This window comes from Fonsecaea multimorphosa, assembly GCF_000836435.1.
Source record: "Fonsecaea multimorphosa CBS 102226 unplaced genomic scaffold supercont1.6, whole genome shotgun sequence".
NCBI classification, from domain to species: domain Eukaryota; kingdom Fungi; phylum Ascomycota; class Eurotiomycetes; order Chaetothyriales; family Herpotrichiellaceae; genus Fonsecaea; species Fonsecaea multimorphosa.
This window is the reverse complement of record NW_015971640.1, coordinates 548689-575137: the sequence shown is the minus strand read 5'-3', so window position 1 is coordinate 575137 and position 26449 is coordinate 548689. Positions and strand designations below refer to the sequence as shown.

Sequence of the window (26449 nt, the reverse complement as noted above, 5' to 3'; positions counted from 1 at the left end):
AATGCAAGGCGCGCTTTTATTCAACATTCTATATAATTGACAAGCTTTCTTCACTTTACTTGTAGTTTCACATATTCTTCTAACACTTTATACCGCAAATTCTATACTATGCAAGATGGCAACCTTACAATTCATCAGCCCGCCACCAGCTCTCGACGATGCACTTCTTTCCTTTCCAAAACCTGCAATTGCTCTGATTACTTTGAATCGTCCCCGAGCGTTAAATAGCCTCCGGCAATCTAGCCATGAAGAACTACACCAACTTTGGGAGTGGTACGATGGCGAGCCATCATTGCGAGTGGCCGTCATCACTGGCGCCGGAAGAGCTTTTTCTGCAGGAGCCGACTTGAAAGGTCAGTTGCTATGGCACTTGCTACGACAAAAACCTCTATTCAAACCTCTAGAGGAACTTCAAAGCTAACAAGACCCAACGCTCGTTTGATAGAATGGGCCCAGATCACCGGCGGCAACAAAAATGAGTATGGCCCTCGTGCGGCCACCGCCAGACCGACGCCCTCGTCCGCTTTCGCGGGTCTTTCGCGCCGCACGGGAAGAAAACCCGTCATCGCAGCAGTGAACGGTTTGGCGTACGGGGGAGGATGCGAAGCTGTCATCAACTGCGATCTGGTATTCGCGAGCGCACGGCATGCCTCGTTTGGCTTTCCCGAAGTGAAGCGTGGAGTATTTGCCAGTGCCGGGGCGCTGCCGAGGATCGTCCGGACCGTCGGAAAGCAAAGAGCAATGGACATGGTACTTACAGGCCGTGTCATATCTGCGCAGGAGGCGAAGGATTGGGGATTTGTGAATGACATCGTGGAAGGAGATACAAGCAAGGTCGTCGGGAAAGCGTTGGAAGTGGCAAATACAATCGCGGCGAACAGCCCGGATGCCGTGATAGTGAGTCGACAGGGAGTCATGATGGGTTGGGAAGGGGTCGGCGCTGAAGAAGGGGCGAGACTATTTGCAGAGACGTTTGGGCCTCAGTTGGCGGCAAGTGAAAATATCCGGGAAGGCTTGAAGGCTTTTGTTGAAAAGAGAGAGCCAAACTGGGTCCCCAGCAAACTTTAGTTTTCTAAGGTCAGAGGCACCGCAGCGCTGTGTGCACGCACAACTGAGCCAGACCACATCGGATGTCTGCAGGGCGCGAGAGAAGTGATACGGCTGTCCGCAATTGCAATTTGGTCAGAGATGGGCCGACATATCGCTCCTGCCGATGCGCCGTCATTGCAGAGAGCCAAAAGCCGGCCGCATTTCTCTACGTGTTATGGGCCACCAACGGCGGTAATTTTTGGTGGGAGTCAGGTCTATGAACAACTCGGTGTCTCTGCTATCATTTCTTCTCCTCCCATGAGCAATATTCGCAGTCGTTGTAGAGGGAGAGGCATGCGAAGTAAAGTGGGGCCGCACCCAGGGCATTTCATTGCGTAGGGATGCACGTTATCAGCAGGAAGCAACGAAATGTAAACCTCACGTGGTCTTCCAGGCAGTAGCTTTGGCCTGGAAAACGGCCGTGAGAGTGTTGGCAACTACCTAGGTATAACCGAGCTAATAAGCACGGAACTTGGCCCTTCGGAGCACGTGAAACGCCCGAAACAGGGAACCTGGGGTCCCATATTATGGGTGCCTGCATCTGCTACGCGACTGTGCTCATGCCACTCAGGCTCCGCCTTAGGGCTTGTCAAGCGGTGCTCAGAATCGCACAGCCACAGCCCAGAGCAGCTTATTCATAACTCAGGTTAAATGGCGGGATGCTCAGGTCTGGGAACGGAAATGGACTTTGGAGAGGTCAAGATTCGCCGCTGAGTATTGTGGTATCCGGAACGGTGGGTCGGGAGTCTCTGCGGCCCAACCTCCATCAGATCCTGAATACTCAGATAGCCCTCAGCATTGACTTTAAGCAGGAAGATATGGCTACGGGGGACACCGGCTTTGACAGCGGTTTTTAGCGTGACTTTAAGAGAGGTAGGTAGTGTCATGGGGATGCACGACTGTGCGATTTTGAGAGCGTGTGTCATCTCCTCAGTTGTATAGGTGGGTGAGGCGCCACTGGCTCGTCCGCCTAAATAACGTCAACGACACAAGAAATGAGGCACCTCGAAGGAAACAGGGAAACTTGGCGTACCAGCCCGGAGATTAGCTCACATGGCAACCGATACCAAATCGTATTGGTACCGAACAGACTTCCCGTCTCGCCGGGCTTGAACGCATACGTCTTCACCAAGGCCGTGCTGAGTTGTTTCGCCTTTGCCTTGACTTGCGCCGAGTCCAGGCGCTCTTCATAGTGGCATTGACATGAGCCGCCAATGGAACCTTGGGCGATTGGTACGAGGGCGAATACTTGCCTGGTTCTAAGACCCATTCCCAGGTAGTAATGTTCGTGGGGCCTGGCCGGACGGGACAGTATGGCATTCATTCAGAAGTAAATGAGATGATATGGAGGGGTCGGTCACCTGCGACATCTGGATGCGGCGATCTAAACAGCACCATCGTTCCTGACAATAGCACACTATAGACCTGAATCACCCCAAAGAGTAAGATAGTGAGCGCGAAATAGCCGACGTTGAGTTACCTATGACGAATGACAAATCCTGAAAATCGATTTCTTGCATTGTTTAACCGACTTCCCTACAGAGTAACAGTTTGAGATCAATATCGAGACAGAGCCCATTTCATTCGGTCCGAATGTTAAATGTTAAAGCCCAGTCCGTCGGTCCGGATATTGGGTACTGACCAGAGCGCAGACGCCGCATTTTAACCCCTTTTCAGCCTCGTGACTGAGACCTCTGGTGTGAGTGGTAGTTCACTGTTATGGGTCGGTTAACCCGCCGATTGCTAGCGAGGAGCTGGAGTACTGGGGCCGGGTTTCGTAGGTGCGTTCTATTACCATCACCCAGCATGCTCACTGCCCTCGATCTCACAGGTTATCGCTATCAGACCATCATCCTCTGTGGGTCAATTTGTCCTCCCGATCCAGCATACCCACTAAGCGTTGGCAGTGTTCTTCCTGACTTACATCCTGATCCAGCCTGTTGCCGCAATTCTGGCACGCAAGGTAGGACCACGGAAGTTACTTCCCATCATAGTCTTCGCATAGGGTCTCTCCACCCTGGGTATGGGCTGTGTCAAATATTGGTGGCAGATGCTTCCGTTCCGTGCTCTTCTGGATCTTTTTGAAGGCCTTTACATATGCTTAGATATATCTATCAACTTTGACCCGATGATCTCGGCAGTCTAAGCCAGAAGTTGCGACGATGGCAGATGCCCACCAACCTCCAAAGTATAAAAGATTGACTACTCCTTCAAACTCGGTTGACCTCTTGACTCACTGCCATCCCAACGCTTCCTCTGTCCCTCACGATGGCGCGACATGCGCGGTCTGCGAGACGTACCTTCAATCAATTACGCTGGGACTTGGGCAGAGTACGCTATCATTGACTGAGGTTCAGAGCTGACGCCAGGCCAGAAATTTATCCGGTCGTGCGACTTCGACAACGTTTGACGGGCGCAGCCACCGTCATAGAGACGCGATCCGGGGAGATACAGGATCTTGGAGTCTTGAAGATAGTGCCTAGAGGCTCGGCACACTTCCGATCGCTCGTGCCCTATCGCCCGGCTCAGGTGAGCTGAAGGTCTAAAATAGGGCGGTGCTCTGCTGTTTCGGAAATGCTCTTGACCAAAGGCTAGTCCGTGTTGCATTGGAAAAACAGCCTGAGAGTGGTCGCGCTCGGAAGACGGAATACTCTACATAGAGGTCACAGTGGAACTTCAATCCGGGCGCGTAGGGTTCTCGTCCTACAGAGCTATACAAGATCTATCGATTTTGCATAGATAGGTAAGTTATTCTCCCTTTGTCAATCTCAATACAGCGCTGTACTTTCAGTCCTGTAGAGAGATCGTAGCCAGAAAGCAAGCACGGCGTGTTGAGTATGCGGCGGCAAAATCATTCCCGAAGAGCATTTTGTCATGCCAGAAGACAACGCGGCGGAGAAGATGAAACAGTCTGTCGGAATCCCCATGACCCTTACTCGGGCGCTACTCGACCTGCACGACGCACGACTGAAGGAAATGAACGACAAAGGCGTCGACATGGCGATCATTTCGCAGAATGGGCCTGGCCCGCAAGGGATGCACGAAGTTCAACGCGGCCCAAGCGTACGCCGTCCAAAGGTGGTTTTTCCTCCCTTGAGGTTAGACATTGAACTCAAGAAATATGTTTCATGCCAGATGAAGCGCTCTGCGCATCATTAGCAAATCGGAGACATCCAGTACCCGAGAGGCTGCGAAGCTCCACTTGGCTTCCGTGCCGTGGGTGATATCACTATTCTTCAGAGCATCGCCTTCCATCAAAACGTCATCACTAGGTCGGTGAAATAGATTTTTTCAGCATTATACCTGAGAAAGCGATTATCTTACTAGCTTAAGCTGGTGAGCTTCTGAGGGACTACGTATCTTATGGTATAGTACGAGGTACTCGGAGACAAATCTTGACCTTTCCAAAGCCCATTTCTATTTTTCGACCTGCGCATCCAGTCAGCTATATAACCGAATACTAGACCCTGAAGGAGCTCTGGCCAGGCAATTGTACACTGGACTCTCGACTATGTAAAAGCATTCCAAGTTCCTCGGCTAGGCGTTTGACCATCCCTGACCCCTAGGGCCACCGTGATAATGAGAATACGATGGCCGACTAAATTATAAAGTAGGCGATCGAGGAGGTGGGTAGGGATTAAATTTGGTTTGGGTTGAAAACTCTCGCCGTCAGCCCATGACCTCTTCAAGCCAGTCGAACTCGATGGCGTGTAGGAGGCTGGCATTACCCTTCTGGCAGTGCATATCTGCGCCGTCTTCGACAGTGGTGAGGCGGAATTTGTTCTTTGGATTGGGCAGCTTGTCGAAAAACGCCTTGGCCCTGTTGGTGGTCTCGTCGCCCTCGGCGGCCGCCTGCACCACGAGGAGCGGGCAGGTAATCTTGTCTTCGAGCCCGTACAGCACACAGTTCCCAGACATCTCCCTCAGTTTAGGCACGTCGTCGAAGCCACCGTTCAGGCCCCACTTGGGCATGTGTTCATTAAGCAGCCAGCGGTGTGAGTGGTTGGGCGGCTTGCCAGCGGCGCGCGCGGCCTCGGCGTCCTCGAATCCCTTAGCCAAGCCCTTGATCTCAGGAACCAGCCCGCTGACGATGGTCGCCGCCAGTCGCTTCTCGAAAGCGGCAGCCCGCGGGCCTAGGTATCCGCCCATACTGTACGCGATCAGCGCGATGCGCTGCGGATCGACCAGCTCGGAACGGGTCAATGCAAAGTCGACCACCGCGGCCACGGGCTTTTCCCAGTCGAAGCGGTAGGTCAGGGTACGGTCGCGCATGAACGTGCCGGTCTGGCCGGGGCCTTCGAAGATGATGGCGTTGTAGCCGCGCCGCGCTGCGGCAGCGCCGCCGCCCGAGAAGTAAATCTGTTCAGAACTGCCGTCTGCGCCCATCTGGATGAGTACGGTAGGGCGCGGCCCGGGAAAGTCACGGGGGTCCGGACGGACAAAGTACCCAAATAACGACTTTTCCTTGTTGCCATCGCGATCGTCGCGATAGGGGATGGCCAGTGGCTCGATGGGCGGGTTAAACAAAGGGGCGGCCTTTTGGAAACAGCCCGTGTGTTTCTGGTACAGCTCCGGCTTGCGTGGGTCGCCATCCAGGACAAAAAAGAACGCTGCTTGGTAGTACGTCGTGGCGCGTAGCCAGGCCTCGCGGGCGCTGAACTTGTGTCCCCTCTTGAAGGAATCCTCGGCCAGTGCCTCGACCCTCTGCGCGGTTGCGGTCCACTCACGCACCCAGCTCTCGACGTCGCCGTCGATTATCCGGTGCGCCGTGGCGAAGCATTCTCCAATCTCGGCGCCAGAGTAGGGGCACAAGCCCAAGAATCGGGCGAAATTGTAGTCAAAGTAGCCGTCCTTGAATGCCTTTGGTGAGCTGCCGCCTGTCGACAGCGTATTGCCCTTGGCAATCTCCACGGTTGAGGCTGACGAATCGGTCATGTTTCTCGTATGTCGTGTTTATGAGTTTGAAGTTGTTTATCCTTACTTCCTTTGCCGGTCAAGAGAAATGCCGGACGCCGTGGGCAAGAAGTCGATGCGGCTTCTAAAGCTGACGTTTCTGATAGTTCAGTCGGACTTCTGAACAGGAATTCTTTCCAAATGTTCACGACCAGAATAAAAGCTGCTTCGAAAATGAAATAGAGAGAAGTGTGTTTGAACTGAGGCGAGCTTGGCGGGACCGAACATTCGGACCGTCGGAAAGTTCGAGATGGGGAGGCACCTTCAATCAGGGTGCCCTAGGGGAGGATCGGTCGGTATCAATGAATCAGTGCGTAGAGTGCGACTAATTCTGCTGGTGCGTGTCTCGCTCGCGTGGCCCATTGTTACCAGGACTGGTTTTGGGTTGGACTCCAGAATAAGGAGTTGGTACTAAGACCCCATGGCCAATGCAGAGGTCCAAGGCTATGGCAAGACAAGACATGGAGTTTAAACACACCGATTGATATAGGTCATTTGCAGAGGCCACGTTCGTGACAATAGGACGCTGATTAATTAAGAAAAGTTCGGTAATTTGACAACTCCCACCAGATTACATACGAGGTTAACCGTCCTGTACGGTTTCCACAGCCAGACGTGTAGCTTGCAACCAGCCTTCGAAGACACGGTGGCCACGGTGGGAAGTATAGCAGTCCGCCTTCCACCACACCATCCGCCTCTCTTGTGCAAATCATCAGCGGGATCTACTTCCCACAGAATACCATGCCTCATCCTCAAACAGACTCTGTGTTTCGTGGAACCGTGAGGCCTCGACTTGAATAACGAGCTCCTTGTCTTCCACGCCAACGGGATTGGTCATTTCATCGCCGGGAGATATCAGAGACATATGTTCACGGAAGAACCAGCTAGCTGACCAGACAGTTATGGAGTGGCATTGGAAGAACGAGACATTTCTTTTCCAACAGACAATTTCCATTTTGATCTCCTTGATATCTAGATGACTAGGTGTACGTAATAGTACCTACCTACCTAGGTAGGTATATACAGGTATCCTCAGGAAAAGTAGTTCGCTTCCAAGTCTGCTAGTAGCTCAGGCTGTCCAGAAGCCCGGGGATCCCATCCAAGTTCCCTCTGCGTCTTTTCGCTCGATGCAGGATTGTCTGCACCGAACACCAGAGCTAGAAACCCAAGCGTCTTCATGGCCTCCTCGGAAGACTTGTTTTCCACTGGCAACTGCAAATTCTTGCCAACAACATTCGCTATATCTTTCCATGGGACACCTTGCTCCGCGACGGCATGGTAGGTACCACCTGGTACGCCCTTCTCAAGTGCCAGGCGGAATAGAACAGCTGCGTCCTGGCGATGAACAGCGCACCAGCGGTTTGATCCATCGCCAACGATGCTGACCGCGCCGGCCTTACGCGCGCCGTCGATGTACATGGGGATGAGTCCTTTATCTTCTTTACCGTGGACTGTGGGTGGGAGGCGGATGATCGAGCCGCGGATCCCTTTTTCCTTTGACAACTTCACAACAAGGTCGGCGGACTCCTGCCTCATCGCAAACGGCGTCCCACGCTCTGGCTCGGCGTCTTCAGTAGCAAGTTGTCCCTTCACGGCAAGCATGGTGCCAGAAGCGATGACCAGTGGCTTTCCTGTCCCCGCCATTGCTTCAGCCATGGCCTCGATTGCCGCCCGATCGGCTGCTCCGGCTCGCTCATAGTTGCTAAAGTCGTGGATCTACACCTCGCGGTTAGCAGTTGTTGTGAATGTGCTAGGACGAGGTCTCTCACAAATGCAAGGTGAATGACGCCGTCAGCTTTCTTCGCACCGGTCCTCAGACTCTCCAAGTCTTCGAGGTCGCCTCGGTGAACCTGTGCACCGAGCTTGGAGATTTTTTCCGCAGAGGCATCGCTTCGCGCGAGGCCCAACACTTCATGTCCGTGCTTGTGAAGTTCTTCAATGGTTGCACGGCCTATGAAGCCAGGCGCACCGGTCACGAACACGAGCATTGTTGCTGGAGGGTTGTTATGGCTTAGGTGGAATTTGGGCGACGATCTGTCAATACTGCAGATGGTGAGTGAATTCAGGACTGATGTTCGCACTGGACCACGAGTGGCATTTATACACCTTCTCCCATGGCTTCCATACGCAGTGGAGTGGCATGGAACATCCACAGTTCGGATTTAGGAAGAATCATCTTGCCCTTAAAAGCAATTCTTCAGGGTGCGTAACTGTCTAAGTCCGAACAAATGCTCTGGAAAATGGTTTTGTGGTCGATCGAGGACGTGATGGAGACGGAGACGGCGATGGAGGCACCTGCTGTATGGACGGTCTATACAACATTCGGAGGGTCGGGTCATGATGAGGCGCTAACCACAATTCGTATTTCTGGGGCATTGACTGGCAGAGACTGGCAGAGACTGGCACTTGACTGGGTGCCTAGGTACCAACGGAGCTCCATTGGGCCGAGTCCGAGTCGCAGTTGTTGGGTTATTGGTCCGATCCACACATTCTGCTCAGCCTTGTCGCCCAAGCTAGAGGTTGATCCCAAACAAAATACCCTGGTAAGTGTCGGGCCTGATAACATACCTACCTAGGTACCTAGGTATCATTTTCTTGATGATTCATTGAGTTTCCAGGATAAGTGCCCAGTCGATCTTGGTTGTCGTACGGCGGGTTACTCGGCTCGTCGGTACTCGTAGATTTATGTGCTGAGAGATATAGCCAATCAGATCTAGCGCTAAAATTCTAGACGGGATTCTTGGCGAATGTGCTAAACGGCGAGACTGAGAGCGTGAAGGATTCATCTTGTAGAACTCTTTTCATCCACATCTGGATCATCCCAGAGATGTCACGGGAATCACTCTCCCTGAACTAACATGTCACTTGGCAGATTGCCCTTTTGCACGCGGTCGGTGTCCTGCCATATGGCCTGGAAGGAGCAAGTCAAGCATGGATCTCGACGACAGCCAAGATGACACCGCCGATGCTACGATCATCACGGGTCTCAACAATCCCTCGCTAGAAGTCACCAACGTGGACATTCACGACCCTGGAAATGTACATGCACTGCCATTCGAAACAGCCACAGACATTCCTGAGGCGAAGGCGTTCCACCATCGCAAATGGGATCGTCTCCGCAAACACTACCAGGACCAGTACCTCGAAATCTTCAAGGAGACATTTGAGACGGCAGATGAAGACAGTCTCGGAGAAGAATTGCCTCCAAGTCAGCTCGGCGCCGTTCTTTGGCGAACCGACGAAAAGACAAGGCTTTACGATGCGCTTTGCCGCAAAGGCCGACATGAATTGAAGACTCTGTCGCTGTTGGTGGGCACAAAGTCCGAGGTCGAGATCAAGGCGTACCTGGACCACCTGCGAGAACAGGAGGCCGACCGCCAACGCTTCGAGGCACAGCCGAAGAACATCTCCCACGCCGACATACCCGCTGCTGTTGAGATCGGCTGCGAATGTGAAGCTGTCCTCGACACGGCCGCAGCTGCTTTGTCAGCGTTTCAAGAACAGTACGACGCAACCGTGGGTCAAAATGGCAATAACCTATGGTTCATCGATCACAACGTGGCAGCTGAGCTGGACAAGGAAGCTGATGAATTGGAAGCATCTGGCAGCACCAGAGACGAAGAGTCTGACGATGCCATGGCACCGATTTCTGAAAGAGCAGTCCAGGCGTTCCATCTCTCAACGTTTCTCGTGCTGAGCGAGCGATTTTTCATGAACGGAGATGCCAAAAGCTCGGAATCGTGGCAAAATCTAGCAGAAGAAGGTCAACGTCCAGCACTGGCATTGGATTCGGTAACTCTTTTCTATGACTTGATCGTCAACTTTGCACGTCGGTTGATACAAGCATCTCTTTTCATTGCCATGTCTCGCGTTCGTGCTGCTGCGTCCAGAGACTACCAACCCGGAGGACTTGTCAGATCTGATGACGTACTTGCAGCTCTCGATGTGTTGGGCGTCAAGAGAGACTCCGAGTCATTCTGGATTGGGCTGGCGAGGAGGAACGGTTTGAGAGTTGTGGATGACGCACATCGGAAAGGAGTAGATGGAAAGGCTGTCATGTCGTACGAGAAGGTGGAAAAGATGTTGTCAAGTCGCCCAAGGACGAGGTCTGGCTCGAGAATGTCCACGGTATCAACAAGGAGTCAATCAACGTTGGAGGAAACCTCAGACATGGAGCATGTTGCGAACAACAATATTGTCGCCCGTGATCCTGTTGTCCATGACCAATCTTCCGCAGACACTAGCTCCTCCGATGCGGATAGCGAGGGCTCAGAAGCAAACAGCCTTCGTGGAGAAGATGATGGCTCATCCTCCGAGGAGCCTTCGACTTCGCGGATGTCAAGGGAGAAGCGAATACAGTTTCTCGAAGAAGACCAAGACGACTACCTGGAGAGAATGGATCGAGAAGCGCGGAGGCGGGAAGAGTCACGGCTGTTGTCCCTGCTCGGAACTCAAGATATTCAAGAGGAGAAGGATTCAAAAGAAGAAGCAATCGAAGATTTAGGAGTTCGACCGCCGGTGCTGAGAAAGTCTGTTGAAGATTGTATGGGATGGTCTGTCACATACGAGGCTGAGTGGGAGCGAAATGGGAGAATGCTGCTTCCCGAGAGCCCGTCGCTCGCTGAGCCTGCGTCAAAGAGGAGGAGACTGGAGCCTGAGAGCGACGGTGGTTGGGAAGAGGCTCAGGCATCTTTCCCACACAGCAACCAAAACTGAGAGAGTCGAACATGGGAGGGAGATTTTGTTGTTCATAGGTTGGAGGCATATTTGGCGGAGGCGGCGGGCGGATGATACGATGATCTCAGTGGCTGGAGAATTAGCGGAAGCTTAACTTTTTAGCGGCCGATCGTCGAGCTTCCGACTCGGGAAATTCACCGTCTCGATCTGTAAACAACCTGGAGCTCTCCATTGAACACTCAACTGACCACCCTTCATCCCACATATTGTTCGCAAACATCCACCGCGACTTAGATCGATCAAAGGCGAACTTCTGCCATGTTTCAAATGTCTGCTTGGTCTTAGCCAAGACGCGTCTTTTGGACCAAAGCACGCGATTAACGCGTCGGTCAGTGACGCGAAGTGCACGGAGTATTGGTCCAGACGACAGCTTCACCATCTGGGCTACATATTTCACGACTGGCCTGTGAGGACCGCTGTCTTGCCTATGAATCGCTCTTCTCAAGCCAACCTCTTGACTTTCTCTACTGAAAATCCGAAGAGAGGTATCCCAATTGCGAACCAGCCCGGCGACATTGAAAACCGACATCCCAGATAACAACATGGGCCTTCGAGAAGTGACGTGTGAGGATGAGCGAGCACTGCAAGAGATCGCAGACTCTCTGGCGGGCTCGCACAAGATCTTGCTTGTGACTGGCGCCGGCATCAGTACCAGCTGTGGCATTCCCGTGCGTGTCATACCTACTCGGGTTTGGGAGTGATACTAACTGTGCAAAGGACTTCCGCTCCAAAGATGGACTCTACAACATGATCCCCGGGCAGACTATGCTACCGACACCGCCACCATCAGAACCTTCAACGCCCACGCATGCGCGGTTCAAAGACCTGACTGGCGACGAGGAACCTTCTTCGTCCCAGTCAAGAAGCAGGCGAGTATCGTCGAGCCCGTCGTCGAGACTGCGAGGCCAGGACTTGTTTGACTCCCGCGTGTTTCAACATGCCGAGTCCACCACCATCTTTTACCAGTTCATCGCTTCTCTCCGGCAGAAAATCCGCGACGAGGTACGGTCCACGAGCTCTGTCCACAAATTCGTCAGGGTGCTGCGTGATGGTGGTCGGTTGATGAGGTGCTATACTCAGAACATAGACGGTCTTGAGCTAAGAGAAGGACTTGTGGCAGATCTAGCACGCGGAAAGGGAAACAAGCGCAGGTTCATGAAGAAGCACTACGAGGCACCCCGTCCTGCACACACGGCCGGCACCGACTTTGATGGAGGATGCGAGGTTGTACAACTCCATGGTGACTTGGAGAAGCTGCGCTGCACCATGTGCTCTACCCAGTATCCCTGGACTGATGAGCAGACGGAGGTCTATCTCGAGGGGACTGCGGCCGACTGCCCCAAGTGCAGAGACAAGAGCGACGAGCGACAAGCGAGTGGAAAACGAGGCCTGGCGGTGGGAGCGCTTCGACCGAACATCGTCCTCTATGGCGAAGACCATCCTTCCAACACGTTGCTCACACCGCTGATCCCCTTTGACGCCAGCTGCCAACCAGACGTTTTGGTCATTATGGGAACGTCACTGAAAGTTTTCGGGCTCCAGAAGATTGTACGAGAATTTGCCAAAGCGGTCCACTCGCACAAGAATGGCAAAGGACGAGTGATCTTTGTCAACCGAACTCGCCCTGCGGAGAGTGTGTGGGACGGCATCATCGACGACTTTGTCGCCATGGACTGCGATGACTGGGTTGACGACCTAAGGAGACGCCGGCATGATCTATGGCTCCGGCAAGGCGAGATTGATTTGACAGTGACGAAATCGCAACAGCCCAAGAGAAAACGAAAGTCCATGGAAGAATGTACGGGGAAGGAGAACAGACCCCAGAAGAAGGCCAAGATCATCGTGGATATCCCTTCTCCGGAGAAGGCCAGACATACGCCGTCCAGCACTCCTAAAAAGAACAGGCCCGTGCCAAAGACGGCCAAGCTTCCTTCCGACTACCCTGGGCGAGCAATACTCTCGCCTTTGGCACAAGCGAAAAGACCCCAGATTTCGCCATTTACGAGTCCCATTCGAAGGATGGATGATGATGGCCTGTTAAGTCCCGTCAAACGAAGCACGCCCTGTCGCCCGCCATTTTCCCCTCTCACACCTGGCCCTAGTCCTACACGCGCTGGCGGGATCCATGACCACATGGATCTCTCGGATCTTCAGCGAGGTACTCCGACGCGACCTGCTTTCTCGCCCTTCACGCCAGGAGTCCGTTCTGGAAGTAAGTTGAAGACGGAGGTGTTTACAGGTGACCACGTGGACAACCAGACCTTGCCCAGCAGCCCTCCTGTCAGCGGCTCACAGACAGAGTCGCTGTTGGAGGAGAATGACACAATAGTGGTTGGATCAAAGAGGGCTAGTGCACTTGCGGCGGGATCTAGGGACTCCAATTTTATGGCACAGATCTGGCAGCGAGTGAGATATGGGCGGGTCTTGTATCATGGGCGAGATCCAGACTCGATTCAAGCACCGGCTGAAGACGACGTTGCCGAGGTTGAGACACCATCCAAAGGTCCAAGGGGCCGGAAAGTCGACGTCTTTGCCGACTGAGATGGTGTTCCTTGGGGAGTGTTGGGACTGAATTTGTCAAGAAGCATGAGAGACGGATGGACACCAATGTTGATTCGACACGAGGCTATGATTGTACGACTTTGGGCAGGGCATACAAGTAGAAAATGAGGGGAGTTTTCCTCAAGCATAAGACACATTTTGGAGTTCGGAGTTCGGAGGTTGGACAATACTCGGTATTGGGGCCTCGTATGAGAAAAGCGGTGCTACACTGGCACTGGGGGGCGCAGGTCCATCACGACTTGGCGTCACTAGGCGTTGCTTTTTCTTCTTTCCTCTTCTCTCACTTTTGGCTTTTCCGCCAGAAGCATCTCGCCCGAGTGTTTCCGGCCGAGGCAAAGTGCTCGTCCATACGTACCTAATGATTGCATGATTGCCCTGTCCGATGGTGCTTGCAACCAGCGCTTGATCATTTCTGACCAATTTTTAAGCGCACATGACAAATGTACCGCGGTATAGCAGCCGCCATGGGCTTCTTGGTCGCTACGCTGACCCGGGCGCCCGGGGCCTCGACTCACGTATATCATTCCGAGACTTTCCATTTCCCTCCCCCTCCCTCCCTCCCTCTTTTTCTCAGTCTGATCTCCTCCATGTCGCCTCTGTAAACCGACCTCAACCGTTCCAGAAAGATACCCGGTGCTTTTTATTCTAACTATCTACAGGACGGTCGGCCTGCCAATCCGATCACAGTGTAACGGAGTTTTGAAATCGTCTCGGAATTTATTCACCGCGGGGTTTCTGTCTGCAAGCTTTTTTTATTGGTAGAGAGAAAACAAAAAGTTTGGCGGTTCGCGAAGCTGCGTTTTGAAGAGGTTGCGAGGAGTCTCGAGTCTTGTGGAGAGGGCAGAAGTACAACTGATTCACAACTACGTCTGATTTTGACCGCTTGGGATAACTTACAGCGTACCCAAGCACTCTTTGCTGGCTCGTTGTTCCCCCCAGAAAAGTCAGAGGACGTGGCAAGGAAGACAGACACACGAGGGTTTGCCGCGGTAGACACACGGGGAGGAAAAGGCACAAACTGCTTACGGGACATAAGCTCATTACCACATCCTCGTCCAGTGCGTCGAAACACCCCCTTACCAAGGTCCATCAAACATGCAGCCTCCAAACAACCTGTCCAAGGGGTTCGATACCATAGAATCCACCATCGAAGCCTTCCGCAATGGCGAGTTCATTGTGGTGCTCGACTCCCAGGATCGTGAGAACGAAGGCGACCTGATCATCGCCGCCGAGGACGTCACCACCGAGAAGATGGCCTTCATGGTCCGCTACACCAGCGGCCTGATCTGTGCTCCCATCACTTCTCAACTCGCTGCTGCACTGGCACTCCCGCAGATGGTGGTGGACAACGAAGATCCCAACCGCACGGCGTATACCATCTCAATCGACTCGACTGACGAGAGCGTGACCACCGGCATCTCCGCCCACGATCGAGCTCTGACCTGTCGCACCCTCGCCGGCAAGAAAGCCACCGTCGACAGCTTCCGCCGACCAGGCCACGTCTTCCCGCTCCGCGCCCGCGACGGAGGTGTGCTGGAAAGAACAGGCCACACCGAAGCAGCGGTGGAATTCTGTCGGCTTGCCGGCAAGGCCCGAGTCGGCGTCATCTGCGAGATGGTCGACGACGGAGAGCCCGTCCCGGGACAGACCGCCATGCGCGAACCCGGCATGATGAGGCGCGATGCGTGTCTTGAGTTTGGCCGCAAGTGGGGACTGAAGGTTTGTACCATCGAAGACCTGGTCGAATATGTGCAGAAGGAGAAGACGGCGAGGAATGGTAATGGGCATGTGACGAATGGGGTGAATGGGGCTCATTGACGGTGGTTGAAATGAACAAATCAAGCATGTTGCTAGACATGACCAAAGATCGCGTACATCTGCAGTGAACTTATTGAATGATGAACTGAATTTCCAAGATCCTTGCCGTTTGTGCTTTCTCTCGCGATGGCACTCCATCTTGAAGCCTTCGTCGCAATCAGGGCTACAAGGCAGCAAGGCTACCAGTAGGCGACGGATGACGTCGAGCGACAGCTGCTTCCACTCTTCCCATGTCTCGCTCGACCTTTTCTCACCTCAGCACTTACTTTCACGCAGCCACCACAAAACTACGGAGTACCAGTACCATCAGTTCAGCTCAGGCTTCCCCATGCTTCGAAATGCTTTGGCATTGGCATTGGCACTGACCACTGTCCATCTGTTTCCTCGCCCAATGCTTCCCGAAACACACGCTCCTACACAATGTGATGGAAATGACTGTCACAGTCCGCCAGGTCATAACTTTGTTGCATAGAAATCAAAACTTCCCAAGAAATCAATTTCGCTCAATTCTTCCACAACAGGCCTAAACCGCGCTCGCTCTGCCTACATCTTCCGATCCCCGTCGGCAAGGCGCAGGGCCAAGGTGGGCGGTATTGTGTCGAATTCCACCAAATTTGGTGCCTGCTCTCTCCGGGTCAATCTCGGGTTCAGCAAAGACAAGAAACATCAGTGAGACCCGGATCCCGGCTAACCAGGTATTCTCCAAGACAGCAGGGAGGCCTCTCTTTTTCAGACAAAGCACAATCAACCTGTTCAGGGCCCCCAGTTCTCCTCTCGACTTACCGAACCCTCGATGAGCGCCCTTTACCAGGCCCCAGCAGCCGTTCTTTGACCCGCTGCAAGCCACTATCGCCGAATAACGCTCCGCCCCCAGTCTCAGCCTCACACTAAGCCGGACATGATAGAGGGCCCAAATTAAGTAATACGCAAGCCTGAGATCTGTTTAGGATTGGGGACCGTTTCCTCTCCGTACTTCGTTCTCTCCTTCAACCTCTTCCTCGCTCTTGATTTTTGCTTGTTTTGCTCCTTTTGTGGCTTTCGCTGGAGCAGTTCTCGGCTGAGCCTGACGTGGAAGAGAGGCGGACGGATCTTTCTGAGGCTTGTCCGGCGCCACGGTAATACCTGTCTGTTCCTTACTACCAAATAAGAAGCCTGCTGTGCGGCCGTCGTCTCTCACCTTCTCCTTCTGTTCCCTCTCTTTTCGCTATTCACTCGTTTGACTACCTACCCAATACATACGTACATACACGGAAGAAGGAGTTTGATTACATACCTTGCCTTGTCTCTTGCCGTGTTTTCTTCTCTCCAACTGGGTTCACATTGTCTTGGTTGTTTTGTACTCCTCCTGAGGCGGTCGTTGAGTTCCACACCAACATCACGCCCAACCAACCTCGACTTTGGCCTCGAGCTCTTTCAACACTGCAAAAAAGCGTTCCACATACTACAATTCTTGATTCAGCATAGCCGAGATCTATACCACGATCAGTTTTTGAAAATACAACAAACTTTGCTCCAGAGAGCCCGGCCTGGGCCAAAAGGAAACACTCCCCGTCTGAATTGATCAATTATCGACTCTATGGCTCCCACTACATCATCAAATCTCTTCCCTCGCCAAGGTTTCGGCGGCGACGGCAACGGTCCAGGCGATTTCGGCGACCACAGGGATGGTCCAGGAGGCAAGGGCGTCTCGACCTGGGCAATCCTGGGTATAGTGATCGCCATCGCCGTCATCGGACTCATCGTCGCCTTCATCATCTTCAGACGCATTCACCGTCGTCGTCGCATGCGCAGAACCGCGCACACCCCGACCATCACCCTCCACCCACCCTCATCAACCACCACCACCACCCACCCCAACGATCCCTCGAAATACAGCGCCAGTGGAGGCTACACCGCGACGGCAGACCAGAACCACTCGCTGCTCGGAAACGCCGAGGCCCCCGCGATCGTGATGTGGGATCATCCCGGCAGCGCATCCGAATCCCACGCCGACTCCACGCAGGACGGCTTCGGGTACGACAACAGCCTGAATCTCGTGCAGCGGCCCGCCAGCGTGGCCAGTTTCTCCGCCCCGCCGCCTAGGTACGAGGAAGCCACAGGTGGAAACAATGCTGGAGGACTCCGACCGCAAGGCGTGGGCGAGGCCGCGAGCTACTACTACAACAACTACAACAACAACAACAACAACAACAACACACCAGCGCGGGAGCGCGGACGCAGTCTCACCAGGGAAGCTCCCTCGGAGGGGGGTCAGGGGTCGGGGAGACCGCGCGCCCTGAGCGTCGATCAGCGAAGCGTCAATGGGGATCGGAGACGGAGTTTCTCGCGGTTTCGGGAGGAGGGCATGGTCGATGTCGATACGAAAAGCTGACCTAATCTACTATTTCTCTTCGCTCAATAGTATCCATGGATATTATGTCTGGTTCTCTTCCTTTGGGATGTGGGTATGGGTTCTTTTTGATACGTCCCGTCTTTTTTAAGTACGGAGTTCCGGGTCTTTCTCCGCTGGTTACCTACCTAGGTATGATACCTTTTATGTATGTCTGTATGTGTGTGTGTGAGTGTGCAATGGCAACGGATATCTGCTCATATGGCTTGGCTTTGAATGGTAATTTCCATTCTGGAAGGACCTATTTCTGCCCTGTTCTCTATAAAGCAGCGATAAAGGGCCGGTGATATATCTGGGTATCTATCATTTTTCTCCATTTTCGCCTTTTGGGACTCATTTTCCGTTTCCGTTTCCGTTCCCATTCCGACCGCACAAAATCATATTCCGGAACGCCTGGCAACTGGCTAGGAGCCTGTGACTTGGAGAGGCAGGATAGGCCTGCCGCCGAGAAAGTATGAGACGGTGAGCTGGGGCCTCCAGAGAGGCTACAGGCCCGAAGGTGTAGCATGCTTGGAAGAAATACAGAGCCGCGCCGATGATGTTTGTCCGTGACTAGGACAACCAACGCCTACTTCTTGACCTCTGGTTTCTTCTCCGAGTAATCCCTAAACAGACCCTGCATGTGCACGTTCGTGATCTTCTGCCCTCTGCGGACTTTCCTCTTCTCCTTCTTGGGTTTCGCTGCCAGATCCGTCCGAGCCGGTTCACCCGTTGACTTGTGATTCATCTTACGAAGCTCTTTGATTGTGTCCTCAACGCTCGGCAACGGGATCTGGTTCCAGAGATCCTTGAATTCTTGGTCGAGCGGCGCGTGGAGTGTGGGGTCGTCGATCCAGACCATTCGCGGGTGGTGGTCCTTCTTGTTACGAGTCACGAGCAGGCGATGCTCGGCCTCGAGTTTGTCGATGGCGTCCTCGACGTCGGCCCAGCCGTCCTTTAACTTCGACACCTGGATCCCCATGGCCGTCTCTTGCTTCTGCAGGAACTGGAGCAGGGAGTCGGCATCAGTGATGTTGTGCTCCGGTTTGAACAGGAAGCTGTCTGTTTCCTTGTCATATGTGACTTTTGAGTTGGCGTTGAGGACGGCCAGGAAATGCTGGACCGTGGTCTCATCGCGTCTCTGGACGGGGAGGACGAAGGTGATGAGATCGGAGGCAGAAATGCGTTCGGGGAATTTCTCGCGTAACCGCCCTACAGCGTACACGGCGTTCGTGCGGACGTCTGTCCCTGCCGGATCGGTTACCGGCGGCGCGTAGAAGGACGACATATTCGTTGGAAAATCTGTTCAAAGTGCGAATGTAGTCTTTGTTTGCAGGTTCCCTCTGGTTGCGGCGGAGCGAGAGTACGGGTGGGCGCAAGAGAGATGGAAGGGGAGGCCTAGTCAAAGGTTCCGCTTCCGTTTGCGGCGGACAGTCTATCTCATTTCGAAGTAGCGAACAGATGACAGCGAGAGAGCCTGTCAAGGAAGACTGAGCATATGAATGAGAGATGAAGTGAAGAAGCCTTAAGAGTAATGCGAGGTCTTCTGTGTGGCGGTTGAGCTATGTGATATGCCTGGTTAATAGGTGGGGGAGGGCAGGTGAAGCGAGGCCCGGAGCCCCAGTCGCTACTGCAATAGGTGTGACAGCGCCAAACAAGTTAAGGTTGGGCTTACATAACTAGGCGCCTGCAGCCTAGCCGAACGCCTACATTCGTGGGAAGGCCCCCAAGTCACGTTCTTTCAGTTGCCCGCGCCGCCCGCTTCATGGCTGTTTAGAGATTCATTCTCGAACATCTCCAATTCCATCCTACCATCAACATTCCACCTCTCACCATTCACCACGTCCGCTCCTTCTCTCCTTCTTATCATCGCGTGCGCAGGCAGCTTCTTGCGCCATGGTGAGACGGGTTGAGGTAACTTTCATTTCTCCCTGAGGTTGCGCTTGTGGTGGGCGCATTCTTCACCTGCACGTCACTTTCCCTCCTCGACCTGCGAAGACAACAATCACATTTCTTCAACACCCTTCAAAATGGCGGCCGAAGTGGATGTTCGCGCCATCTCTGCCTTCTCCTCCCTACCTGAGAGTTCCGTCACTTCGCTCATCAGCCAGCCGACGACTGAGCTTGTGACTGCTCTCCTCCGCGCGATCGAGGCAAAAGTGAAAGAGTTTGAGCAGACCAAATCTCAAAAGGTCAAACTCGAAATAGAGCTCGAGACGGTTGTACGGACAAGTGAATCCAAAGCAAAAGTTCTGCAAAACTCGCGCGACAAGGCCCTCGCCGAGTCAAGTAAACTTCGCGTCGAGTTGCAAACTTCCGGTACGAGGTTGAATTCTCACGGTGTCTCCCAGAAATAGCTGACATATATGTCACAGAAAATGCACGATCAAAGTTGGAAAGCGAGCTCGAACAATACCGTTCCGCCACGGCCAATGAGAGTTCAGAGGTCAACACTCTCAAGTCACGTATCTCTTCCCTCGAAGGCTCCAACCGAGATACCTTGGCTCTGCTCGAGTCCAAGAATGCCGCATACGACAGCCTATCCCAAGACCTCGCAACACAACACCAAAAGAATGCAGAACTCCGAAAGCAGATCAACGCTCTCGACCAGTCCGTGCAGTCCGCGAATGCTGCCGTTGCGAGTGCGAGGTTTAAAGAGCAGTCGCTTCAGCAAGAAGTTGAAATGCTGAAGAAAAACAACGAGTGGTTAGAGACAGAGCGGAAAATCAAGGCGGAGGAGCACACAAATTTCCGGAAGGAAAAGAATGCTCGCATATCAGAACTTTCGAGGTTGAATGAACAATACATCTCTGAAGCCGAGACCCTGAGACGTTCGGAGACTTCTCTCAAACAGCGGTTGGAGGAGCAGACGGCCAGGTTTGAAGAAACGTTGGAGGAGATGCAGAAGGTTCGGGAAGAAAAGATCTCTGCCGAGGACGCATTCAGAGTCGAGCTTGAGAGTGTAAATCGACTAGCTGAGCTGCAAGCGGCGTCTGCTGAGACAGCTAAACAGCGCGTTCAGGAGCTATCTGCTGCTCTGGAAGAAGCCCGTGAGGAGGCTGCAGAAGAGATTGGCACCATACGCGCTGAGATTGAAACCGAACACAATGACAGGGTCGCTGCTGAGCAACGTGTGGCCGAACTCGAGGAGTCTCTGCAGCAGATGTCAAGTGAACTGGAACAGGCCCGCGCAAGACAGGGCACGCCTCAACGCACAACTAATGGTTCAGGTATCACAACACCACTTCGACCTGGAACCCCTAGTGGCATTTTCTCTCCAGCTTCAGTATCCAGAGGGAAATCTCAAATGACCATGACTCAACTTTTCTCAGAGTACAAGAAGCTCGAAGGGGAACTGGCCAGCGAGAAGCGTGCTAGGGAGCAATTGCAAGAAAGTCTCGACGCCATGGTCGACGAATTGGAAAACAACAAGCCTGAGATTGAAGAGCTGCGTGCCGACCACGCCCGACTGCAGAGCGAAGTCGTCGAAATGTCTGCGATTGTCGACAAGACCAACGCTGATCGGGACGCCACAGTGAAAGAGCTAAGGAACTGCCAAGGTCAACTTGAGAGCAAGTCGCGAGAGGTTGAGGTTCTGGCTCAACAACTCCGAGATAAGGGCTCAGAGATTCGATGGCTCCTGGTTGAGCAATATGTTCGCGAGCGAGGCGAGACTCTCACCCGCGAAGATTTCGAGGAACTGGAGAAACAGACTGAAGCAGCAATGTCGCAGGACATGGCAAATCTCTCTGAAAATCAACAACTGATCAATCAGCGACTCATCGTCTTCAAAAACATTACCGAACTACAACAGCAGAATGAGAACCAGCTGAAGACGATTCGAAATCTAGTCAGCGAATTAGAGAACAACGAAGCAAAGGATCGAGAACAAGAGAACTATACTCTCAGCCGCGAACTTGAACAAGCTCGTGCACAAATCGCGTCGTACCAGGATGAGCTGAGGACGATGGTCGCTCAGACCAAGAGCTTTGTCAAGGAAAGAGACATGTTCCGGAACATGCTGACTAGACGTGGCCATCTACCCAGCCAAGTCCAACCGAATGACTTCTCCCGGTCGTTACCAGTCCCAAGCGGAGAGTCACCTGCAGGGTCTGTGGCTGGCGGCGACTCTGATTACGCCAAGCTCCTCAAAGACCTTCAACAACATTTTGATTCGTATCGACAAGAAGCTTCGACTGACCACACCGCTCTGAAGAACCAGGTGGCTGAGTTAAGCAAGAAAAACTCCCAGTTGCAGACCGAGATCAGTCGGACTGTGGGGCAATTAACGGCTGCTAATCAACGGTATGAAATGCTGCAAGCGAACTATAACTCGCTCAAGCACGAAAACGAAGAGATTCAAAAGCGATCATGGACTGCCATGGAGAACGCGACCAAGAACGAGCTCAAGACGCAGCAAGTTGCCGAAGAGCTTGTTGAGGCGCGTAATCTTCTAGACAGCTTGCGTCGTGATTCAGCAAACCTGAAGGCGGAGAAAGACTTGTGGAAAAGCGTCGAACGGCGCTTAATCGAGGACAACGAATCCCTGCGAAACGAGCGAAGTCGACTGGACAACCTCAATGCAAGCCTCCAGACCATCATCAACGAGCGGGAACAGACAGGTTCGGAAACGCGACGTCGTCTGCAGTCTCAAGTAGAGTCATTAGAGTCTGAACTTCAATCGACCAAGAGAAAACTCAATGACGAAGTCGAAGAAAGTAAAAAGACTGCCCTACGTCGAGAATATGAGCATGAACAAGCTCAGAAGCGAATAGACGATCTTGTCACCAGCCTGGGCACGACGAAAGAGGAACTGGCTTCCGCGAAGACGGCTAAGGACCATCTGCAAGCCAGAGTTGATGAGCTCACTGTGGAACTCCGGTCTGCTGAAGAACGCTTGGAAGTGCTGAGCAAACCTGCAGAGCCTACGACAGAGACAAGCGCTTCCGAGGACAATGTTTTGAGCAAAGAACAAGAATTAGCAGTGGAAGTTTCAGAACTCAAACGTGATCTTGAGCTCAAGACGGCGGAACTTGAACGCGCCACCGAGCAGGTCGAATTCTTCAAGAACATTAGTCAGTCGAGTGAAGAGCGCCTTCAAGAACTAGGCGAGACCAACGACCAATATCGCGAAGAAACGGAGGCCGCGCTTGCTGAGAAGGACGCAAAGATCAAGGATCTCGAGCAGCGAATTGAAGATATTTCTGCTGAACTTAATACCACCAATCAAGAATTGTCACGGCTGCGAGATGAACAAGCAGAATTTGGTCGGAAACTCGATGAGCAGAAGGCTGGTTTCGAGTCTGAGATTGAGCGGCTGAAGGAAGAGGCGGAAAAGAGTGCCGAGCAAGCACAATTCAACCTGGAGGCCTCCAAGATCCAAGCTCAAATTGCCACGGAAGCTCAACAAAACTATGAAACCGAGCTGTTAAAGCATGCGGAAGCAGCCAAGACATTGCACACAGTCAGAGACGAAGCCAATCAACTCAAACTAGAGATGGTTGACTTGCGAACACAAGCTGAGACGTCCAAGGCAGATCTTGAGAAGAAGCAGGCAAGTTGGGAAGAGATGAAGGAGAGATACGAGAGAGAGCTTGCAGACCTCAAGAAACGACGCGAGGAGCTCGCCCAGCAGAACAACCTTTTGCATGGCCAACTCGAAAGTGTCACCCAGCAGATCACGGCTCTGAAACGCGATCGCGCAGCGCTGACGGAAGGCGTGAATGGGGAAGCGCCTGCCCAGCCCTCTGCGGAGCTCGATAAGCTACAAGAGGTGATTACCTACCTCCGCCGGGAGAAGGACATCGTCGACGTTCAATATCAACTTTCGGTTCAAGAGGCAAAGAGGTTGCGGCAACAGCTTGAATTTACCCAATCGCAACTAGACGAAACGCGGTTGAAGCTCGACCAGCAGCGCCGGTCCGAAGCGGACGCGGATCGCAACGCCCTCAGCCACAACAAGCTCATCGAAACTCTGAACGAATTGAACCTGTTCCGCGAAAGCAGTGTTACCCTGCGAGCAGAAGCGAAACAAGCCACCCAAGCTTTAGCTGAGAAGACTCGGCGCGTGGAGGAGTTGGAAGGCGAAGTACACTCGTTACACGCTCGTGTTGCGGAGCTTGAGAACTTGCTGGAATTGAAAGAGGGCGAGTTGAAACTGAGCCAAGAAGACCGCGACCACTGGCAACAACGCACCCAGAACATTCTCTCGAAATATGACCGAGTCGACCCTGCAGAAATGGAGGCCCTCAAAGAGAAGATGACCACCCTTGAGCAAGAACGTGACGAAGTCCGCGGAGAGCTCGACAAGGCTATTGCCGAGCGCGACGAGGCTCGTTCAGCTCTTCAGACACAGATTGAAAGCACACAGGCGGCAGTCGACTCTGCTAAAGGCGAGTTGAAGACGAGGCTGGAGATGCAGTTCAAAGGAGTCCTCAAAGAGAAAAACAGTACCCTTCGTGAAAGAAAAGCCGAATTTGATGCACTCGTGGCCGAGCGAGATGCATTGAACACGGAGCTCGATTCGCTGAAGGAACAACTGGCCGCCGCCGAAGCACGTCCTGCTCCGGCAACACCGGTTCAAGTCAATGGCGAACACCCAGCAACGGCTGACTCTTCAACCACGAGCGACACAGCTCGCGCCGACGCGGCCGGGCTGGCAACGAAGATCAAGGAACTGGAAGAGTCGCTGGCAGAGAAGACCAAGGAGCTCGACGAGCTGCAATCTGCACAGGAAGAAAGATTCAAGTCAAGAGTGGCTGCCAATGAGGCAATCCTTAACAAGCGGTTGGCTGAGTTTAAGCAACAAGCCCAGCAAGCGAAAGTGGCTGCCCTTGAGGAGTTGACAGCCAAGCTCAATGCCCAGCATCAGCAGGAGATGGAGACGCTCAGAGCTCAGTCAGTGCCTGTTGCCAGCGAGCTGCAGAAGCCTGCCGAAGAAACGACTAGCGCCGCTGCTCCTGTGATCAATGGCGAGATTCCTGATGAGGTATTGTTGTCTCTGCCCGAAGAGAAAGCAAGATTTCTCGTGAACAAAAACGAAACTGTGCGACGGATTCTCAGAGCCAACATCAACAAGAGTGTAGAGAAAGAGAGGGAGAGTATCCGGAAAGAAATGTCGGAATCGCAAGGCTCTCAAACCGAAGGTGCTTCTGCAGAAGTCCTTCAGCAACTGGAGGAGCGGTTTAATGCCGAGAAAGAGACCATCGTCAAGCAAAAGGAGACCGAGTTCGAGACCGAGAAAGAAGCCTTGATCAAACAGTATGAAGAGAAGCTCGCTCGGGAAAAACAAGACATGGCCAGCAAGCACGAAGAAGAGCTCAAGACTCAGAAGCTCCATTTCGACGAAGAGTCGGCGAAGAAGATCGAAGAACAAGTCAAGAATGCCGAGCAGTTGGCGGAGAAGCGAGGTACTGTCAAACTTAACATGTCTCAGAACAGAGCAAATCTGGCAATTGCGAAACTGGACGTGGTGAAGAAAGCAGCAGAGGAGACTCCTGAGAAGCCGGTTGGAGAGGTCTGGCAAATCGCCAAAGACGCCAAACCCTCTGCTGCAAACGCTCCAGCAGCACCAAAGCCGTCTGCTCCTGCCGCTGCTACTCCCCCTGCACAAGCCACTGCGAAGCCGAACGTCCCTGTCAAAGCCGACGAGGCTACCCAGCCTCAACGTGTTGCTCCCGAGCAAGTAGCGGCTGCCCAACCCGCCTTGCAGCAACCAAAGCCGAATCCCTTCAATCCGCCTGCCTCTGAGCCTAGTCCTTCTCAACCTGCTCAAACTCCTCAGGCCACTCAGCCTGAAACTGGAAACAAGCCTCAAGCCGGCGCGGCGCTGATGCAGCAACTCCAATCTGGAATTCCCCGCGGTGGAGCGAACCGTGGTCGAGGAAGCGGTATTCCCAGAGGTCGTGGAGCACCCCGAGGTGGTCGTGGCGGCCCCAGTGTACACACTGGTGTTAACCAACAGCAAGGCAGAGGTGGAGGCGGCAACAGTCCAAGTCGAGGTGCGTTGAATCCTCAAGCTGCTCAATTTAATCCTGGTGGAGGAAATAAGAGAGCCCGAGAGGAGGGCGAAGTTGCAGATGGCGGTGGGCTAGGGAAGAGAATCCGCGGCGAAGGCGCTGCGGCACAGTAGCCTGTCTGGGCAGCCAACTTCTCTGCTGGGGGAATTCAAGAATATACGGATGAAGATCTATTGCATGTTAACGGTACAGGCATTCGTGGGCTGGCTCTCTGAAATCTGATTAAAATAGGGAGATGGGCGTGAGCTGCAAAGCATTTCGGCTTTGGTGAAATGGAAATGCATGGCGGGAAGGGGTGTCTGCTATGTTCTGTACAACAAAATCAACGAGCTCGCTTTCAGAGCAGAGCCATTATTCCGAGATGCCTTCTTGTGCCAACCATAATCACCAGATGTCAGCTTAAGATATGTCTGGGGTGGACATTGTTCGCAAAACAGGGGTCGCCTCAGATGTACCAGGCTGGTAGCTGCTTGCACCCGCGATCTCCTTCAAGCAGTCGACGTCGCGGGCTGATGATGTCGATCCACCCGCGACAAGTCCAAACTCGACTATGCCGAAGCCGCGTGCCCCGCTCACTTCAGTGAGTGCCACTATGAGTATTGATCAAGGTAAGGTCATCATGAATCTCCTTGTGGGGAAAGCGATGAATGCCTATACCCCTCCCGAAGACAGCGACACGCCTACCTAATACCTAAGTAGCTCGCTAGGTCCCAAACGGTACCCATTGTACTCGGTGGTTGCTGCACAGGTTGCTGCACAGGTTGCTGCTGCTGCTCGCGATCCAATAAGAACTTGAAACGGATACGCAGCTCGAGACGATCGCCGGCGTCATGCCTGTGTGCATAGGGCGGGGAACAAAAAGAAAAGAGCAAAAAAAAGCCCACTAGATCCGTTCTTGTAACGC

At 53.2% G+C, this 26449-nt stretch overlaps 10 protein-coding genes across 10 annotated transcripts; 6 read left to right on the top strand and 4 right to left on the bottom strand.

The window, feature by feature from the left end:
* Positions 1 to 115: 115 nt before the first annotated feature.
* Positions 116 to 1068, top strand: Z520_03947 (uncharacterized protein; the record flags this gene model as incomplete). The annotated part of the gene is made up of 2 exons (XM_016774457.1): positions 116 to 353; positions 446 to 1068. The coding sequence occupies 2 exons, from the start codon at positions 116 to 118 to the stop codon at positions 1066 to 1068; spliced, it is 861 nt and encodes a 286-aa protein (XP_016634384.1).
* Positions 1069 to 1736: 668 nt separating this feature from the next.
* Z520_03946 (uncharacterized protein) lies at positions 1737 to 2359 on the bottom strand (the record flags this gene model as incomplete). The annotated part of the gene is made up of 2 exons (XM_016774456.1): positions 1737 to 2059; positions 2143 to 2359. 2 exons carry the CDS (start codon positions 2357 to 2359, stop codon positions 1737 to 1739), a joined length of 540 nt encoding a protein of 179 aa, XP_016634383.1.
* Positions 2360 to 4758: 2399 nt separating this feature from the next.
* Positions 4759 to 6024, bottom strand: Z520_03945 (uncharacterized protein; the record flags this gene model as incomplete). Its single annotated transcript, XM_016774455.1, has 1 exon — positions 4759 to 6024. The coding sequence occupies one exon, from the start codon at positions 6022 to 6024 to the stop codon at positions 4759 to 4761; it is 1266 nt and encodes a 421-aa protein (XP_016634382.1).
* A 1050-nt stretch (positions 6025 to 7074) lies between these two features.
* On the bottom strand, positions 7075 to 8030 carry Z520_03944 (uncharacterized protein; the record flags this gene model as incomplete). The annotated part of the gene is made up of 2 exons (XM_016774454.1): positions 7075 to 7758; positions 7812 to 8030. The coding sequence occupies 2 exons, from the start codon at positions 8028 to 8030 to the stop codon at positions 7075 to 7077; spliced, it is 903 nt and encodes a 300-aa protein (XP_016634381.1).
* Positions 8031 to 8973: 943 nt separating this feature from the next.
* On the top strand, positions 8974 to 10758 carry Z520_03943 (uncharacterized protein; the record flags this gene model as incomplete). Its single annotated transcript, XM_016774453.1, has 1 exon — positions 8974 to 10758. One exon carries the CDS (start codon positions 8974 to 8976, stop codon positions 10756 to 10758), a length of 1785 nt encoding a protein of 594 aa, XP_016634380.1.
* A 563-nt stretch (positions 10759 to 11321) lies between these two features.
* On the top strand, positions 11322 to 13320 carry Z520_03942 (uncharacterized protein; the record flags this gene model as incomplete). Its single annotated transcript, XM_016774452.1, has 2 exons — positions 11322 to 11447; positions 11497 to 13320. 2 exons carry the CDS (start codon positions 11322 to 11324, stop codon positions 13318 to 13320), a joined length of 1950 nt encoding a protein of 649 aa, XP_016634379.1.
* Positions 13321 to 14436: 1116 nt separating this feature from the next.
* Z520_03941 (uncharacterized protein) lies at positions 14437 to 15159 on the top strand (the record flags this gene model as incomplete). Its single annotated transcript, XM_016774451.1, has 1 exon — positions 14437 to 15159. The coding sequence occupies one exon, from the start codon at positions 14437 to 14439 to the stop codon at positions 15157 to 15159; it is 723 nt and encodes a 240-aa protein (XP_016634378.1).
* Positions 15160 to 16735: 1576 nt separating this feature from the next.
* Positions 16736 to 17530, top strand: Z520_03940 (uncharacterized protein; the record flags this gene model as incomplete). Its single annotated transcript, XM_016774450.1, has 1 exon — positions 16736 to 17530. The coding sequence occupies one exon, from the start codon at positions 16736 to 16738 to the stop codon at positions 17528 to 17530; it is 795 nt and encodes a 264-aa protein (XP_016634377.1).
* Positions 17531 to 18116: 586 nt separating this feature from the next.
* Positions 18117 to 18815, bottom strand: Z520_03939 (uncharacterized protein; the record flags this gene model as incomplete). Its single annotated transcript, XM_016774449.1, has 1 exon — positions 18117 to 18815. One exon carries the CDS (start codon positions 18813 to 18815, stop codon positions 18117 to 18119), a length of 699 nt encoding a protein of 232 aa, XP_016634376.1.
* A 742-nt stretch (positions 18816 to 19557) lies between these two features.
* On the top strand, positions 19558 to 25658 carry Z520_03938 (uncharacterized protein; the record flags this gene model as incomplete). Its single annotated transcript, XM_016774448.1, has 2 exons — positions 19558 to 19846; positions 19903 to 25658. The coding sequence occupies 2 exons, from the start codon at positions 19558 to 19560 to the stop codon at positions 25656 to 25658; spliced, it is 6045 nt and encodes a 2014-aa protein (XP_016634375.1).
* Between the last annotated feature and the right edge of the window lie 791 nt (positions 25659 to 26449).